Below are 19,660 nucleotides of genomic sequence, written 5' to 3'. Positions count from 1 at the left end.
GCCAACAAAAACAGGATACACAACAATGTTTTCAAAAATGCAACGTTCGTCCAATGAACACTTTGTCTCACGTTGAATAATAGACCGGAAACAGTGGAAAAAGACTCCAATAAGGGTCAAGACACGGCAAGAACCAAATCAAATACAGGACAATAAAGTAATCTCACTAAAAATTATTAAAAAAAATTTAAAAAAATAAATCCCTTACAATAAATGTATCTATTCTGTCTGAGTCAGCCTTCCTCTGCACATTCCCCCTATAAGGCCACGGCAACAAGGTTACAGGAGGTAGATGACACATGCTGGACCAAAATAAGTGAAGAAAACAGACACTTTGTTGGAAACGACAAGACAAGAAAATCTGTGATTTGGAAATGGTTCAGATTCTAAAGTTGCAGGTTAAGTGTGCCAACAAAAACAGGATACACAATAATGTTTTCAAAAATGCAACGTTCCCATCCCATCATCCCGACTATACAGAAAGTCTACAGTCCCTAACTGTTAAATTAGCATTAGCAGCCTAGCCTCAAGCAAACAAGCCTGTGGTGCTAACATTAGTTTAAACCCCAACAGCAGTCGCATTATCAGCCTTTTTCTGAATTTACTCATCAGGAATCAGACCTGTAGCTGTTTGTCTATTCGTCACTGCAAGAGTCACATTCGTCCAAACCATATAATTGTTTTGGTTAACGTCACACGGGACTCAAAGTAATGCAGTTGTTAAGCCCACCATCCACCCTGACCTCCTCCACGCCACTCATGAATAAAACACTTCATTTACTTAAAAAAAAAAAAGTTGCTAGTGAACATAATCTAAGCAGCAAATAAGTGCAATTTCCAAAGAGATAGAATTAAACCAACCAAAAAAAAAAAATACTTGAAGTTTTGAATTTTATGTCCAGATTTTCCATCTTTTCTGAGAAAAGACTTTTCAACGACAAACATAATTTCCTTAAGCAGCATTTGTCGATGACTACATTACAGGTTTGGAGGAACAGCTGATTTGCATATCCCACATGCCAGCTCACACTAACAAACACACACACACACACACACACACACACACACACACACACACACACACACGCACGTACACACACGTCAGGATATAAACTGTGGATGCTAGCCACTCACACAGGGAGCACCTGTCAGCTGGTGTTGTGGGACAGCCAAGGGCTTGTTTGTTTGTTTCTCCCCTCTCTCTCTCTCTCTCTCTCTCTCTCTCACTTCCTCTGTGTGTGTGTGTGTGTGTGTGTGTGTGTGTGTGTGTGTGTGTGTGTGTGTGTGTGTGTGTGTGTGTGTCTGTACCTCAGTCCAAGGTCTCTCTTTTCCCTCCACACCCCCTCACCTCTCCACCTGCTGTTCCTTCCTTCACTCCATCCCGCCTCTGTCTCACTTCATACCAACCATCATACCCCAATCCATTAGATCTCTCTCTCTCTCTCTCTCTCTCTTTCTCTCTCTCTCTCTCTCTCTCTCTCTGCACCTGTGACTGAAAAACAGACTCGCTCAGTCTTTCTCTGCCTTCCTGCTTATTACAGCCTAGAGGCAGCCACTCCATCACAGAGAAAAGGCAGAGATAAGCTACAAGAGTACACCTGCGCCTGGTATGAATGCCAAATCCAGAGTCGGTGACAGCCAATTCCCGGCCAAATAATGGAATCAGCGAACCTCAGCTTCAGACAAATCAACCTGACAGCTTTATCTCCCACTCCCAATTTCAAAGCACGTTAAGAACCTCATTATCAAATGAGAAAAGCAATCAGTAAAAAAAAAGAGAAAAATGTTGACACTGCCACAATACCGCACACGAGGGATTAAAGTTACAAAGCTCATTTGCGGATGGAACAGGTGGGAGAGAATAAGACACATGTTTTTATTTCATCAGCAAAGTACTGCGGAGCGTTATTTGGCAAAAGACAGCACAGTAAATGTTGTATCAACAACCGCATAAACTGTTAAAGCCATAGTGTGGGACGTATAAACAAACGTCTGTTATAGTCAAGCAAGGAAAAAATTAGGACTGTCAAATTCCAGGATGGTGCCGGTATGGATTTTGGGGGGATTATTTATGATAAAGGTTTGTTACTTCCAAATAATTATCTCTGGCATTTCCTGAAAGGAAGTGTGTAATCTAATTATGGGGAAAATAGGACCTTCCCTCTAAGAACAGCCTTAAAAAGATTTGCTTGTTGCTAATTTACTTTTTGGAAACTGGTTTTATACTTAAAACAGATTTCTAAATATAAACAAACTTGATTTGCACTCATTTTTGCATTTTCAAGCTAACCTGTTGTGCACTGACTTGAAGACTCTCCGTGTTAAAGCAGTAATTAAGTAGAATTAACTAGAATTCTATCATCAATACATAATCGACACTTAAATCCCTAAATACATACATAAATGACAAACTTATAAAATAAATGTTACAGAACAGGATGAAGAGCTGTGCCTCACTTAAATCATTCCACAGCTCATTTACATGCCTGAGTAATTTCATGTGTCCAAAAAGGTTTGCGATTTCTCTGGACATCAAAGTTAATCATCCTCAAGTGCAATTAATCGATTAAAATATGTTCAGAAGCCCATCCACTCCTTTTCCCTAATCTAAAAAAAAAAAAAATCCAATTTATGAAAATATAGATATTTCTTTCATTTCAAAGAAATGCTTCACTGAAAAGTCCCTTACTAGTGTTGTTAGCTGGAAGTTTCAAATTCAAAACTCAACAGTGAAGACCAAACATCTAGCAATCAGCGGAACACATTGACTGAGAGTAAGGGGACTTCACAGTAAATATCGAAACAGAGTTAAGCCGAAAACAGCAGTTTCGTTGGACTCATTCGTTTACCAGGACAATGATGCTGAGGTAAACAGCACTCAGCTCGCAGGTCAAGCCTACTTTAGCTAATGTGGAGTATTGACAGTGATAGTTAGTTCCTTCATCCTGAGCCCGATTATCTGTGAGTGTCTCGGAGGCGGACGTCTGTGTGTGTGTGTGTGTGTGTGTGTGTGTGTGTGTGTGTGTGTGTGTGTGTGTGTGTGTGTGTGTGTGTGTGTGTGTGTGTGTGTGTGTGTGTGTGTGTGTGTGTGTGTGTGTGAGGGAGCAGAGTGTGTCCACCATGTAATTATAGATTTAGTAAACCCGAGGCTTAGTGCGACTCCATCAACCTCTGATTTGTTGGGTGAATGGATACTCATGATAATTAGAAGTGCGTGTAGTTGTAGGTGTGCAAAGCTTACAATGGACTTTTACAGATATATAAACTGTTTCAACAAATCCTAAAGATATCTATGACCTCTGTATGTCAGTGTTGCTGTGTGTGTGTGTGTGTGTGTGTGTGTGTGTGTGTGTGTGTGTGTGTGTGTGTGTGTGTGTGTGTGTGTGAGATAATGTATGGATTTTCTTTTCTGAATAAATAAAAGAGGATTATGAGATTTTGTTTGAAAAATTGCAGTAAATATCTATACCATGAGTTAAAAATGTCCCAATTGCAGAATACTTTTGCTTTCTTTCTTTACTAAAATTAGATTAATATATTTTTCCCAGCTCTGGGCCTGTGCAGTTTATGGAGGCGGTTACAAATTGTTAAAAACTAAATAAATAATAAATCTTTGGAAGAAAGATTGCCAGCAACTATGTAACTGCAAATTTAAAATATACAACTGAAACAAAGATTAAACAGGCTCTACACCTTTTTAAATGAATTCAAATGTGTGTTCTATTAAGAAATTAAAAGGCAAAACAAATATTGAGTGGGTTTCTGTGGATGTGAGCTTACGTGTCCGACTGCCTAAATCTTTGTTAATAGCTCCGCTGCAAGTCTATAAGGTTGAAATACCACAGTGTAAATCGTTGACATTAAATCCATTTTATGTTGCAGGCTGACCTGGAAAAACTAAATTGCAGCTACACTTGCTCTCCCGCTAATTGGAATAAGACTGGGGATGTATTTATTTACAGAATATAAAATAGTACCCCCCAGCCTGGACCTCGGATCAAGGTCTCACATCTCCTATTCATTACACTCGTCAATGATGTGCAAATCCTTCTGGTTTACGTTACTGGGCATACAGTGTGTATAACAATACAGCATCTGGATAAACAATTCAAGCAAAGTAGGTCATTAGAAAAGGTGATTAAAGTAGACAGAAAGTTATAAAAATAGCAAATCCGATCGCTCACACAGATCAAAAGCTACTGTAGACTGGACTTTATGAGCTGTATTAGGAGTTATAGTGTAGGTTGGAAGCAGTATAAAATAGCATACTAGTCCTGATGTATTATAATCAAAGCAACAGACAAGAGACTGCTTCGTTTCTATTTGGATTCACTTCTGAGTAGAAAAAACATTTCCTTTTTTTTTTTTTAAAGCTGCGGGACAATTCACAGTTTTAATCAATTTCTTTTACTGCAAAAAAGCACGCAGTATTTTTTTATGACTTCATGAGCAAGATTGTTGAGCAAGAGTGGCTGGCACCACATGCGCACCTTTCATAAGCATATTAAAAAATATCCCATATAACTGACAAAAGAATTGTTTCATTGTATTCACAATTTAACCATTTTCCACAATATAACCATGTTCCAAAAATCTGACTTTAGTGATTAATATGACTGATTATTAATATAACCTGGGAACAGTGGAGGAATAGTTTAAGTTATTACTCACCGAGGCCAGGCGGGTTCTCCGGACACGGCGGCAGCGGCTTGGGAGAAGGTGTCTGATTGTTCTCGGGCTGCAGGCTGGGCACCAGCTGCTCCCCCGTGGCCAGGTAGCTGGCTAACGTTGCATTGGGCCTGGAGAGGTTGTAATAGTAATAATGATGTCCGCTCCCTGCTCCGCTAACGTTATTCCTGGACCCATTGCGGCCATTGTTGAAGCGGCTGAAGAGATCGAAGCGCTGCGAGTAGACATCGAAGTACAGGATCATCATAATGATGAAGTGGAGCAGGCAGAGCAGCAGGACGCCTTTACAGATGCGCTCCAGAGTCCTGCCCAACATCAGCCGGGTCATGGCAGAGGAAGGGGACCGTCCTGCGACGGCCATCCACGGCAACGCTGGCGTGGCGCTGCTACGGGCATGCGCTCATTGCGGCGGTCGTGTGGATAAAATCGGCTACTGTTAGATCTCCGACGAAGACATGCGGTTGGTTGACACCCAACTATCTAACCTCTGCAGGGGTCATGGGGTCATTGATGAGGACAGGGAAGTTACACCATCAGCTACACCTGCTGTTCCTGAAACGTGTGTTGCCAGCCTGTTTCTGGCGTGTCCCCAGATTCCCTGCATGACAAAAGTACTGAATGTTTTAATCAGCCTTTATCACAGGAATCCTTGATCCGGGAACTTAAAGTGTTCTTTTCTGTTCATATGGCTAATATGGATAAATTCAATTTAATCTAACACATAAGGCCTTTGTGATAAAACTCTGCTGATACCGATATGTGGTTGTACATGGAGTTGGTCACTATCCAGGTGTCAGGTTGAGGCAGCCCAATCAGTACAAAGGCTGGCACTTAAAACGTCTTATTGATCGGTAATCCCAGTGGTGGCACAAACATTCATCAGCGCAGAGTAAAGGGTCAGCTGACATTTCAATTGGGATGACCTCTTCTTATGGCACCGGGTCAGTCAGACTCACCGAGTTTATTGAAAATCTTGTCCTGTTTCCTGGAAGCCTTAAACCTGGAGAGTCTCAGGCCCCTGGAGAAAAAAAGACAAAGATAAGAAAGAAATAAGATGGGATTAAGCCAAGTGTACCTTGGATGCAATTTAATTAGATGAATTCTTCAAATGCTTTACTAAAAGGATGTTTCTGTGCTGTTAAATAGTGTTAATGTTTTGACTGCTTACTTAAACCAGAGCAGGTGAAGTGCCATTCATTATAGCTGCACGTTTTGACTCAGTACAGTGACTGACTAGTTGCATCATCCGCTGCATAAAATCTCACCGAACATTATCGATCTTCCACTGGCACTTTGAGCAGTCAGTGACCTTGTTTGTATTCGAAAAGTGGTGAAATAAATTGTATAACTTCCCTCTGAGCGGAGGAAATAATACACCAGGGAATTTGACCAAAAAAGCATCAACAATAAAAGCATCTACAGGCACAAACAAACAACAAGCCTTGACTGGGGCATTTCAGCCAAATTGACAAGCCAAGTCAATTTTCCAGTCAAGTGGTTTAAAAAGCGTTTATGATAGAATGGGACGGCAAGTGGGAATACACAATGCAGGGAACATATGAGCAAAGGAGAGAAAGACGGGGCACTTAAAGCGTTCCCAAAGGCCATGCTTACTGTAGGTCTATGGCTTTTCCAATCAATGAGAGAAAAGAGGAAGATGAGGTTGAAATCGCCGATTAAAAAAAAAAAAAAATACCTGATTGACATCAGACTTTCTAACGAAATGCCATAAGAAGCAGAGAGAAACAGATATGAAGAAAGAGATATTTAGATACTGATGTTGGAACTTGAATGGATATTTAATGTACACATCGGCTCTGATTTTCTACAGCGGTTAACGTCTCAGGTATCCTCTGAGAAAACAGCCTCAGATCTGGCAAATGTTAGATTTTCTCAAGGTATTTTACATGTCTAGAAAAAGATTTTTGTGGCGACACATCAATCCGCCACCCTCTAATTTAGGATGGAAGACACATTATAATTAGAGCTGCACAATATTGGGAAAAAAAATGACATCGCAAATATTTTCTTCTGCTATGAAAAAGAACTTACAGGAACTTTCACACGATGACTTGAGTAGCTCGATTTGTACAATATTAATATTAATAATTATTGAACTCACTGACCTTTAAATTAAAGTAACTTATGTTAGAACAGGGAGACTTTTCTGGTAGAATTGTCAAGGAAAATGAGAATCATGAGAGTTTTCATTTTGTATTAAGCAGCCAAAACGTTGTAGCTTTCGTGTTTGAGTTAATTTGCCTTACTTGACATTGCACATCCTGTGATGTGACTTTTGCACATGTGCACATCGTGATGTTGACGTCGAGACGATACATTGTTTAGCCCTAATTATCTTAAACGAAAAACCTGTATGTTTTGTAGTCACTTTTGAACAGTCCTGGATATCAAACCAGAATTAATACCACCCAAAATCAAATCAAGCCCGATTGCTGTGGATACATTTTCACAAAGTCCAGAATCAATTTGTTTTGATTCATCTCGTTCACATCATGCAGTCCTCGCCAAACCGTTTACAAGAAGCACCACACAAACAGAGCAGGGCATATTTTAACTGCTGATTACGGAGAAAAAGCACAAATCTGAAGATTAGCCTCAGGAGTTTAAGAATTGATATTGGATCATTTAAATAAAATGAATCAGAAAATCTATATTTTCCAGTCCTAACATCAAAACCAAAAGTTGCTAAAGACAGCTCAGATTCCTAACCTAATTTGATCAGATATTTCTGATATTTGTCAATTAACTCTTGACAAAGTGATTCATTGATTAGTCTATAGAATGTAACAAAAGTATTAATTTTAAAAATGCCCAACAGACCTAAGATGGCATTTTCACGTCTTATTCTCGACAACCAATGACTCAAAGATATGTAATTAACCATCACTTATGAGAAAAAAGCAGCAAAGCTTCCAAATTCTCACTCACTCTCAATTTACTGGTGTTTGTGTTCAGAAATATGTAATGTTTGACAGCATTGGCAAAATTTGTTAAATAAAAAATACAAAAAAGTTATTTTGAATTGACCTTGAATGGCATCGATTTTAATTCCTTTGCCAAAATGTGTATGAGCCCAAGTGTAATAATGACATCGTCTCGACCACTACGGTGTCCTGTGACAGCCTTCTGGGTAAACTGCAGTACCATCTGGTGTCTGTGCTTGACTGCAGGTTCTTCTGCTGTTTCTTGAGGTACGATGTGACAAATTTAAACACATGTTGGGTGACTGAGCTTATGGCTGCTGCCTGTCCAGATAGTTGGCCGCTTCGTGCTGGGTCTGTCTTTTGCCTTTGGGCAGCAAAGTCGACACTGCCAATACTGAGCCTCGAGGGTGTGGGGTGTGTGTGTGTGTGTGTGTGTGTGTGTGTGTGTGTGTGTGTGTGTGTGTGTGTGTGTGTGTGTGTGTGTGTGTGTGTGTGTGTGTGTGTGTGTGTGTGTGTGTGTGTGTGTGTAAATGTTGTCCGTGTGGATGTGTGTGTGTGTGCCAGTTAATGAGATAAATTTCTGCTGACCAAAAGATCCGGACACTGCATGTCAGTCACACCATAATGCTTGTGGGGTTCAGGAGTTATTTCCAGGACCCAATCAAGCTGTTCTTCAGTTACTAAACCAGCTGCTAGGTTATGTATCGGAGGGAAAAAAGATTTAAACATGCAGTCAGGCAGTCGGACAGATAATCAGTCAGACAAATAGAAGACTTTTGCCCCATTTTATGCCCCAACTACAAAGCTCAGGAGCAGGAGGGTTGCTTCTGGTGTCGAGCAGGTACTGAACATTTGGGAGGGAAGTGTGCCACTGCTGAAAATCCCACAGACAGGATCGAGAGGCTGTTTGGCTCTGGACGAGCAGCTGCATGGGACTTTATCAGAGAACGGTGAAGAAGGAATACACATCGGTGCTTTCATGGGAGCTAAAGCCGTCTGCACCTCAGTCTCTTTACCTGCTATCATTTCAACCGACTTTTCCCAAGACAGCAGCGAGATTTTTTTTGTCTTGACAAAGGTCAGTAGACCAACACAAAAGAGGAAATCTGTCTTTCAGCTTCTCTCTTGTGTTTGTCTCTCCCACTCAATCCTTTATTTTCTTTCTCACTCTGGGAACAGGGATTGTATTCATGGCAGAGCAGAATGCTCACTTTCAACTTAATATGTAAATATAGCAAACGAGGGAGCTACATCAAGGCCAGAAATGAATTAATTATGTCCTTGTAAACTTGTAAGTAACACAGAGATGGAGATAAACACCGGGGAGAGAGAAAAGGAGAAAGAGAGATCCGGCCACAGCAACAAAAGACCCTTTATGTAACCAGTTTATTCAAGGATCTCTGTAACTCCCTTTTTAACAACAGCAATAAATTTCATAACAGTCCCCGATCATACCATGTCTGCCAAGGAACCCACAGAGAAATGCTATGAAAGCTTGTGAAGTGGAATATATCTGCCACTTTCCATATCTCTGTCTGCTCATTTAGGTGCTGCCTTGAAACTTTACAAAGACTGGACAGTCCTGAGGAAGAGGGGGCCATCTCCATCACTCTTATCATCACTACCACCACAACAAAAGACATGTTGGGTAACTGAAAGTCAAAGAAACACAATGATAGAAGGATGAAGGAAAAAATGAAAAGATATGGACAGGTGAACACATTCTTCCTCAGAAAGGCACGATTGATTGGCTTTCTTAGACCAATCATGGACCCAATATTGTGCCTCATGGCTACGGGTTTTGTCAGGATTAGACCTGAGGTATGTACCAATGTGTCCAATTTTTATTTCAGTGTGTCTATTACCGCAGAAGGCTCACTAATCACTCCGCGAGGCTGCAGAGAGTGCAGGCTTAGTCGCAGAGGTTAACAACCGTGCTAACTCACTGTTCAAAGGGTTGTGGATTCTTTATAATGCTGCAAGGGAGGAACTGTGACAGAGGGAGTAGCCACATTGAGCTTGTCGGCTCAAGAGCTGCTTTTGACAAGAGCAAACGTTCGACACTTTTTACTGTGCCAATCATGTTGTATGGAAAACCACCCACAATGTGTCTGGAGGTCAACATCAAAATGTGTCTCTTTTGAAAGCAAAAGAAATGTAACTTTGAATGCAAAACAACACAATTTGAGACTACTTCTGTTGCACATGAATGGAGCACCGCACAGTGACGGGCGCGGAGCAGTGGGAAGCTACCATCTTCATCAGTACGTATTCCAGGTTGCGTTGCTTGATCAACATCAGGACATGAGTTATACACGTTTTTGTGACCTGTGGGATGTGCACTTTTGCAATTTCAACATGAACCGGAAACTTGAGCAGAGAGCGCATCGAAGTTTTTGTCAAATTTTGGGGGGAACAGATAAAAGCTTGCGGGAGCCAATTCCAGTGAGTAAGGGTGGTGGAAAGCTATGATTAGATTACTTTATTAATCCCACAGTGGGGAAATTTAGATTGAGTTGTTAAGAAAGAAACTTGTGCATTTATGTTGACAGTCTGACCCTGGGGGACAAATTCACAATGGACAACCCCGCAAATGTCAAACAGGACCTATCTGGTTGTGCTCGTCAGCTGACGCACTTTCTTTGGTCTCGGACAGTGACATACTTCCGTTTTGAAACGTAATTCCACTTTAAAACATCTTTCCTCATACCTGTAGTTTTTCTGGAGCATTTCAAGGTACTCTGTTGCCAATTTCCCAAGTTTGACACAAAATTTGATCTGTGCTCAAGTTTCTGGTCCATGAAGAAATCGCAAATGTTCGCGTAACAGTATTTACAAAAATGTATGTTACTAATGTTGATCAAGCAACGTAACTTAGTATACTCAGGAAGGAAGGTTACAGCTTCACCCTGCTCTATGCACATCACAGGAACAGAGCAGCCCTTTTTTGATTTCCCCGAGTAGAGCCTCTAGAATAATTACATACCCCATTATAGACAGCGTTTAATCATCACCATATTAATGATCAACTTATGAAATGATTAAATAATTAAATGATGTAAATGTGATTTAAATACTGCATTTAAACCTCAGATGAGACATAAACAGTTCAATTTATAGCTCAATTACTTTATTTTGCACTTTGAATCGTAAATACTTGAGGGATTTTTTTGTTTTTTTTTAATAAAAGCAACATAGGTGACTTGCAAATCTAATCAAATGTATCAGGTTATAATGGCTGCATTGTGCAGCTGCATGAATATGATCGTGATGAGGTCACCTGGTTGCCAATCAGCTAATAATTGTGGGGCATAAATAGGGCCTTTGGACTAAATCAGCAATTTTCAACAGAAAAGGCATCAATCTGGGCTCTCTCGACTTGTGATGGCATTTATCAAACTTTTAACCTTCACGGTCCCCCCCCAGGCAAATACTATTTTCTATTATCATTTTGATGGATTTCCAGGACTAAAACATAATGCAGCATAATTATCTTCCATGAAGATTTTGGCTGAGTTTAATTACCCAGTTTTCACACACAAGTCAAAAAGACTGTGAGTCTCGAGTTTGTATGATGTTTTAAGATCGGGGCTAGGTACAAAATAAAAGCGAAAGAGAAAAAAATAAAAAGCACTACTCGAGTTTAAAGCTTGACTTCAACCAGAACTTCAGTAGCTGACTTTTAATAGAATATTAAAAATACGAGATCAACTGACTCCAGAAAGAGAAGTGAAGCCTAAAGGGAAACTGAGAAAGAGCCTGACCAAGGAAAACATGAAACTAAACAGTCATTTAATTTTGAAAAGGTAGGGCGTGTATATTTTAATGTTAATGTCACTTTATTGTTTTCATTTGCTGTTTTGATCATCGTATTCCTCAATTCTGGACGAGCCAAAAAAAGCTCTTTGAATTTCTCCTTTAAAAAGGGCTTGTTGACATGCAAATGCCTCTTTTTGGCTTCCTGTTGGTGAAGCACTGCGTGTATCACAACATATACACTGAACGCCTGGACAGGTGCATCTGTTGAAATGCTCTGTCAGTCAAAATTGCCACAGCTGTGACAGGAATCATGGAAGACATTTCCAAACACCTTCGCTTTGCTCTGAACTGTGTATGACAACAGGAAACAAGCAGCTGGTTACAGGTCAGTTGAGGGGTAATAATGCAGCCATCAGAATTATCTGATCAGTCTGAAAAGTTTTTTTTTTTTTTTTGTCAACTCTTTTAGTTCAATATCTATATGTGTATGTAGCTAAAGTGTAAATTCAAGGTTCTTTTGCAGGGTTCTTGTTTTGAAACAAATAAGATGTAAATTCCTTCAAATATAAACTGGAGATTAAGTTTCCACCCAACTGCTTGATACAATCGACAGAAATCTGCTAGCGACAGATTACAGCAGCAACATTTTGACAGTTGTCACGTAGAATTGAGACGCTGCTTTTGTTTACTTCTCTGTGAAATAAACGACACATTGTTTAAAAAAAAAAAAAAAAAAAAATCCGGAAAATGTCAAGCGGAAGTAAAACAGTAATTTAGTGGGACAGGTGTGTGTCTGAATGTGCAAATGAAATCCTTCCATCATGGTTCATATTCGTTATATGTCTTAATTTATTAATAAAAAGATTCTGCTCTTCATCCTTTTAACATGCAGCTCTGCAATTTACATTATAACACCACTGCAGGGCTTAGTCGTAGCACTGCGGTCTTCGCCTTTCCACGGGAGCAGATCATGTCCACAAATCACAGATGGACCCTCGGCGTCCACAATAATACGTACGCTACATGAATTCTTGCAGTAAGTGGAATTCTGTGTCACCTTAACACAGAAACGCTGCCGAGAACATCCAAGAGCATGTAGGATCAACTGGAAGGATGCAACACATGTACACGGTTCAGTGATGTCACAAAGTAACAGTCAGTCATATCAAGCCATTAACTTGCAGTATATAAGAGAAGCTTAAACATTTCTGTGCAGCTACACTCATGTCTGCAGCCTTTTAGGGAACTCCCAGGATACTTATTTGATCATTTCTGGTCTTGTCACATACATGTAATGGACTCCTCTCCTTCAACACACACACACACACATATCAAAAAGCACATTTAGACGAAGTGCCAACAAATGTCTAAAACATCTGTATCTTAAAATTTTAATTGGTTGCCAGACGGGTGACCAGACTGGTAATTTGTGATGGTACATTATTCATCGAGTCGAGGCCAAGCATATGCTGGAAGGAGAGATGGTCTGTGACTGAACTGTGGGCTTTTCATGTGAAAGGACAGTCAGGCACAAGAGCGGTGCCTGTCACAGATTATCAAATTAATTACTTTGTCCAAAAATGTTTTTAAAATACAGCTTTGGGGCAGATAATCACGATATCCAAAATCTCCCTGTAATTGTATTTCGTGTGCAGCTGCGCTGGAGACTTTTTATCCTCCACCGTTTACCACTGGTGGGTTGAATTCGGACTCGGCTGCAGTATATTCAAGGCCAAAGGGTCAAAAACAAGCCTGGAGAATTTTAAATGATAACCTTTTAGTCTTTTAAGTTCACAAATACAGTCCCGTCCGTCTACAGCGGAGCTCAGATTCAATAGAGCTTAGAGTGCGAGGTCGAGGAATCTCGAAGTGAAAAGTACGTAGATTTCTAAATTCTCGCCGGTTCCTCTCCACAGACTGCTTTCACAGTGCAGCGCCACCTTACTTCTCGTTCAAACTAACCAACCTGACTTTTAAAACATTTGAAGATGCAGGTTCATGTACTCCATGTTCTCCACAAGGACAGGTACACAAAAGGAGTGCTTTTTCAGACACCAGTTACCTCAACCACAAATGTGAGATGTGCACCTTTATGCTGTCTAAATTTGTGTTTGATGCTGTGGGATCAACAGTGCGCCAATAACATGTCTGTATCTGGAAAGGAAGCCTTCGTTTAGATATTTGGAGACTAAAAGAACATGATCTTTAACCAGGGCACTCTTAAAAGTGGGAGGATGAAACGAAAGGATTAGTTAGTACAACAACACATCCAACTTCTAATATTTCCCCTACCGCCTGCCCCTGCTGAAAGAAACAAAATACATGGAACTGGACTTGCATCCAGTAACTACTATTTATTTCCCCCCAAAGCTGCATGCCTCCAGGAAACACTGTAATCATAAGGTTTTTATAGTTGTTTGGAAAGGCCACAAACAAGAGCAGGGTGCACAGCCTGTTCAGAGACCTCATAATCATTAGAATATGTATAATGAGGGCATTTATAGCATCATGCCTGCTTTCGAACTATGCAAGCTTGCTTTTCGCCATCCTCTGAAAGTTAAAAAAATTGCCTAACAAAGCCGATGTCAGATAAATACAGGTTATAGATGTTATGTCACATACAGTTGCACTTGAGCAAACATGATCAAAAGACCAAGTAAATAAAATCTAAAATGCTCTGTGACATGTGGAAATTGCTGACTGTAATGTTGCATATGGATCTACAGAAAAAAAAAAAAAAAACTCTACCACTGTATTTAAAAAAAAAAAAAAAAAACTCAATAAAGTATGTTTTTATAGAAGCTATTCTGCTAGCTTTTCTCCACATGAAGCAAACAAACTATTTCAGGGATTACTGTGTCTAGTGCTGCTGGCAACACTGCAACTTGATTGCCTGCAGTGCACCACAGATTAGTTATGTAAAAGAAAATGCATCAGTACTTTTGGTCCTTAGACCAGATTAATTAACCGCAACCACCAAGGTCATTTATTTTACTTTAGTACTTGTTTCCTTTAATATTTGAAAGCATCACCGCTTTGATTAAATCTTTTAAAACCACAGCAGACGGACCAACACCTGTCGTACAAAAGGGTCCTACAAAAGCCACAAGTGCCACTGTTACTTGTTTTTTTTTCAGCTACTATGCAATTTTGGCTGATTTCAGCCAAGTTGCTACATTTTGATGTTTGCATAAATCATAATAAAACACCTCTGGTTATTCTCCTCTTCGCTCACATCCCACCACAGCTTTCTTTGCTACGACTTCTACCTGTTCTCTCAGTCATTCCCACACCTTTAATTGTCTCAGGCTGCCTTCGTACCAGGCGGCGCCTCAGCCAAGGTAGCGCAACACGTCAAGAGGTGCCGAGAAAATGCATGCCCCATCCCACGACCCTTACCCTAACATAATTCTACAGTTATGTTTTCCAGCTTGTGACTTTACCATTTTAGACTTTCACTATCGCATCGTGTTTCCGCTGGAGGGCCACCGTTTTTGGAGAAAAAGATCTGATCAACGCACTGTCACTATCTGCTCGGCACCAAACAGATGCAGTTTTAACCACTAAGGGTGTTTTGAGTTTGTTTTCCATTAGCAAAATGGAGCTTAAGAAAAGAAAAAGAAAACGGCTAAAACCGGAGAAAATATTGGATCAGGTTACAAGGCACCCGTCTCTGAGTAAATGCTAAAAACAAACCATATCAGTGTTGAGCTCACAGCTTGTTTCCGCTGTCCCAAAGTGCTTCTGAAATTCTGTGAATGTTATATTTCTTCATATTTTGGCAGAAACTTGAAGCAAGTAGCTAAACGGTAAATAAGTCTGAGTGTAAAGGCAGAATCTTTAGCTGGATGAAGATCACAGCCTGAGTATCTCCCTCCTTTCTCCCCGTTTCCCTCCTTCACTCTCTGTCTCTGGAGCTGCGGGCCTCCTGCATTTTAACCTCCAAGCCAGCCCTCCCGGTCTTATCAAAAATGCATTAGCCATGCAACGCTCGATAGTACGGAGCCTCTGAGCCCTCTCATGGCACCGAGCCACATCTTGCCGTAGGCAAGTTCATCTCCCACAAACCAACCGGTGCACAGTGGGATGGACAGAAGTTATCTTTGGCTTGGCACATCCAGCCTCAGCAGTAAGAGTCGGATGTATTAAGAAAATTTACCAAATCTACAGTCACACGACACATAAGGGAGCATGTCTAATAAAATAATGTTTCTTTGCCTGATTTATCTTTATTCAGCTTTAAAATGAAGTCGGAGGTATTGCAGCCCATGCAAAGTAAACAAAACACCTTTACAAATCAATTTGAACAGAAAACCAGAGTGTAACCGGGTCTCTGCTGAAGATTATATCCCCCTGCTGAAAAGCTGAAAGCAGCAAGTGATATCATAAAAACTGAAAAGAGAGGGGGGAGGGAGAGAGGATGGAAACGCAGAGACAGAGCGCACTACACACTGTCATCATGAAGGATCTAGGTCACGTCACTAAGAAGCAGGCTATAATGACAACAATACAACATATTGTGCCAGAGTTAGGAAAAATGACCTACTCTTAATATTTTACTACAGCCTGATGGTGAAATAACTAGCAATAACAATTCAGCCCAAAATAAAGACCACTGAACTAAAGGTTCATTTGTTCAGACATATCTTGCTTCACTTCCTCTTTCAAAGAAGCCTTTAAGCAAAGCAGCTAACATACATAACCATTATATTCTGAACCACTTGATTACCATATAGCTTTAGAATTAAAACTCATCCAAGGTAAATAAGTTTACGTGTACAAAAGTATCCTGTTTTTGTCGTATTTGTTTTTTCCTGAACCCAGACTCACAAATTGCATCCATTGTAAACACCTTGTCCAGATCTGGGATCAGTCTGCCATGTGTCCAGGTTTGTTTTTAATGACAGTTATGTCACAGTACGTTTTTCTAATTACTATTAATCTACTGCGCATGTTAGCTGCGGAGATTCCAGAAAGTGACTGAACCTTTCCAATAAACAATCCACCACACAATCCCCGATAACACCGTTTCTCTAATAATAAAACAATCCATGTATAAGGACAAGAGTTTGTGAGATCTGCAGGTCCTGGCAGGTACATTTAGTTTAAAGTATACAGAGCCAGGCTCGCTGTTTACACATGTTTTCAATCTTTGAGCTAAACTAAGCCCTCCTGCTGCTGGTTGTATACATTCATGTTTACAATGCAGACATGTCAGTGTTTAATTATTAACTCTCAGCCTGCTAGCTAAAATATTTAACTATTCCTTTACACTCAATTTCAGTGGTTCGTTTTCATTAATATTGACAAAATCAAACTTTTTTTCTGGTGATTTGATCAATGCATCATCAGTGAAGTAAGCTATAGCCTGTACGTCATCCAAGAAACATCGTACAATGTAAGCCCACTATCACCTTTATCAGAGGACCAACGTGTCAGTCAAACCCAGGTTGTTTGAAATGACTGTGATTCAGTGAGCGAGCTTCAGCCTCGCCGACGTGAAGACAAATTAAAAAATTACAAATGAATCAGACACTGCTCTCCATCACGGCACTGACCTTTCAGCGTTCGTTAATCAAGTTCACTCTGTTTAAGTTGTCCAAGTTCATCTTGAAGAGAAAGAAAATGACTGAAGCACCAATTTGTCCTGTGATTCGTAAAACAACCAAACAAAAGCAAAGAAATGATTTCAACTGGTCCTGAGTAGCAGGTGTAGTGAACAGGTGCATCCATAGCTGTACGATAGTGTATGTATCAATAAATATATTATTACAATATTCATTAGTTCAGTAACCTTATTACAGTAATAATAAGTTCAAAAAAAGCCCCATAATTCTGTCAGTTTCTTTAAACCCTAAAAACAGTCAACTTTTCTATGTTGAATTTGTAACAATCGATCAAAGATTAGAAGCAAAATAAACGCTCCATTAAAGCAAACAAATAAAAGCCCTTTTATAACATTATTTAGGAATAATTACTGCTGCTCCTTCTGGGGAAACAGCTTTCTTTTTTAAAAAAAATTGCACCCTCCTTCCTAAAAGTATCAGGCTGTGATTTGGCTTAAATGGCCAGAGATGTAGTTATGTTTTTAGGATACAAGTAAAATACAGTGAATTTACAAGTACACTGGAAGCCCTAAAATAGGGTTTACGAGGTGTGCAACTGGTTCTGAAATTAAAAAAATAAATAAATAAATAAATAAATGTAATTTGTTTTACGATTAATCATTTACTTCTTACTTTAACTTGTATTATTATTTATACACAGTGATTAATTGACTGAGTCATTTATCAGACCGAAGTGTCAAACAGTTACGTTCCAGCCTCTCAAACGTATCTGCTTTTGTCATTAAAACTGGTTTTTGTTTTATAAAAGAAAATGAAAAAGGTAAAGAGACTCAGAGGTAAAGAACCAGAAGCCCAAAGTTGAGCCTGCAGCAGAAAATGGTCCCATAATAAGCCCACGATAACGCGAGGCCGAAGTGTCGATTACATGATCGATGAACAAGCATCGCTTCTGGCTGTCAAGAGGTGCCCACTGACATCATCCTGCGTCGGGGCGGGATTGAGACGACGCGGTGTCCACACCGAGCCAGGTGTGCACTGATTTGTACCGTGTGCCACTTTGACAGATGTTTACTGCTGTAAATGTAATACACATCTATATTTTTTTATATACGAATATGACACAGTGGGAAAGGCAGTACGGTTTGAAAGCCTGGAGAGAGCGTGTGCACATGGAGCCGATGAATAGTGGTAATAAGAGAAGTTATGCCAGAAGAGGAGTGGTGAATGAGTGACACCATGAAAATAATCATTTTAAAGAGTGATTTTTTTTTTTTTTTTAAGGATTGAATTTAGCCATTCATATGCTTCTGTCTGAACAAGACAGAAGAGGTGGAAGTTTTAGATGTTGATTGCGGACTTCATATTTTGATGTTGGTTACTGGAATCCCTCATTTTGGCCAAATTACAAAATAAAACTTGAAGCTGTTGTCTGTCAAACCAAAAGAGACAACACTGATTATTACCTATTCTATTATGAATTCTTAAGCCACCAAAATATTATCAGAAAACCTGCGCAGAAACTAGAAGAACAATTTATATGTGAAGGACATTATGTACGTTAATGCGTACACCTCATTGCCCCGGTATTCGACTTATAATAATAATAATAATAATAATAATAATAATAATAATAATATTTCAATGAATATATTCGAGCTTTGTACAGCGCCACCACTCAGCCTTGCAGTCAGTGTTTTCCCAGAGGTCACTCGCAGTATTGCAACCAAAAAAATCCCCTGCAGCCCAAAAACCACTTTTCCCACAGAGGACAACGACAAAACAGCTGTTGACACCTCCAACTGCAAAACAAGGTCGGGTTTTAATAACTTTATCAAAATAATCCTGGAGAGGAGCACATCTGTGCACCCGATTTAACTGTAATGCATTGAATAGTTGCAGAGGCATTTCACTAAAAGAAACAAATGTTAACCACACGGTGGCGCTACAGAAAACAGTCATCAGGATTCATCCTGTGAGCACCATGAACCAAAATATAATGTCAGATAGTGTTTTTAGTTTTTACCACCTGTTAATACAATTTCTTGTTAAGCCCCTTCCTGCGTACTACTTAGTGCACCATATTTCCTTTCCATAATTCGTACAATTGAACAAAATAGAAATTTCCATGGCATGTGCACTGATAGGTTTCACTTTAAGATAAAAAAAAAACACACAAAAAAAACCTGAAAGTGAAAATGATATTATTATACTTATAAATTATTAATAATTCACAAGTGGCCTTGCTGCTAACTATATAATAAACTGCTCTGTTTTTATTATGGAATATTGAATGAGGGCTTAGTGTCTTTTGTCATCTGATGATGGCAGTCTGATTTCACCTGGTGAAATTTGTGGAGTTGTGAGAGCATTTTAGACAAACCCCGGAAAACGGAGACGAGCGGGAAAGAAAAGAGCGCGATGAAAAGAGCAGAGCGGAACAGAGGGAAGTAAAATCCAAGCAAATCAGAACAAACCTCCAGTGTTTTCCGGGCTCAAACCTCCTCGGCTCGACTCTGCCCGTGCAGATATTAAATTGCCTCTCAGCCGTCTCTGATCTGAAGAAGGTTGGACTGTTAAAGAAACTGATATCACATCACCTCTTTGCTCCGCGAAGAACAAGTGCCCTGCTTTGTTTTAAAAAATGTCCACTCCTTCCCGTACTTGTGTAAATTTACTTTTCCGGGACAAATTGACAAGCAA

The 19,660-nt window shown here is 39.8% G+C and overlaps 1 protein-coding gene across 5 annotated transcripts in view; it reads right to left on the bottom strand.

Moving 5' to 3' along the window:
- Positions 1-19,660, bottom strand: part of b4galt2 (UDP-Gal:betaGlcNAc beta 1,4- galactosyltransferase, polypeptide 2) — a 163,954-nt gene that overhangs the window by 138,602 nt on the left and 5,692 nt on the right. For 4 of the 5 annotated variants that reach the window (XM_069157679.1, XM_069157676.1, XM_069157680.1 and 1 more), the window contains exon 2: positions 4,672-5,707. In XM_069157679.1, the coding sequence (XP_069013780.1) occupies positions 4,672-5,050 (379 nt within the window). In that variant the 5' untranslated portion in view covers positions 5,051-5,707. Of the gene's footprint in view, positions 1-4,671; positions 5,708-5,857; positions 5,877-19,660 lie in introns of those variants that run through there. The other variant, XM_069157681.1, reaches the window with a different exon arrangement.

Source organism: Embiotoca jacksoni, unplaced genomic scaffold (genome assembly GCF_022577435.1).
Source record: "Embiotoca jacksoni isolate LCO1_2020_lvr unplaced genomic scaffold, fEmbJac1.0.p SCAF_22, whole genome shotgun sequence".
Lineage (NCBI taxonomy): Eukaryota > Metazoa > Chordata > Actinopteri > Embiotocidae > Embiotoca > Embiotoca jacksoni.
Note: the sequence above shows the minus strand (reverse complement) of the source record. Positions and strands in the feature narration are given on the sequence as shown.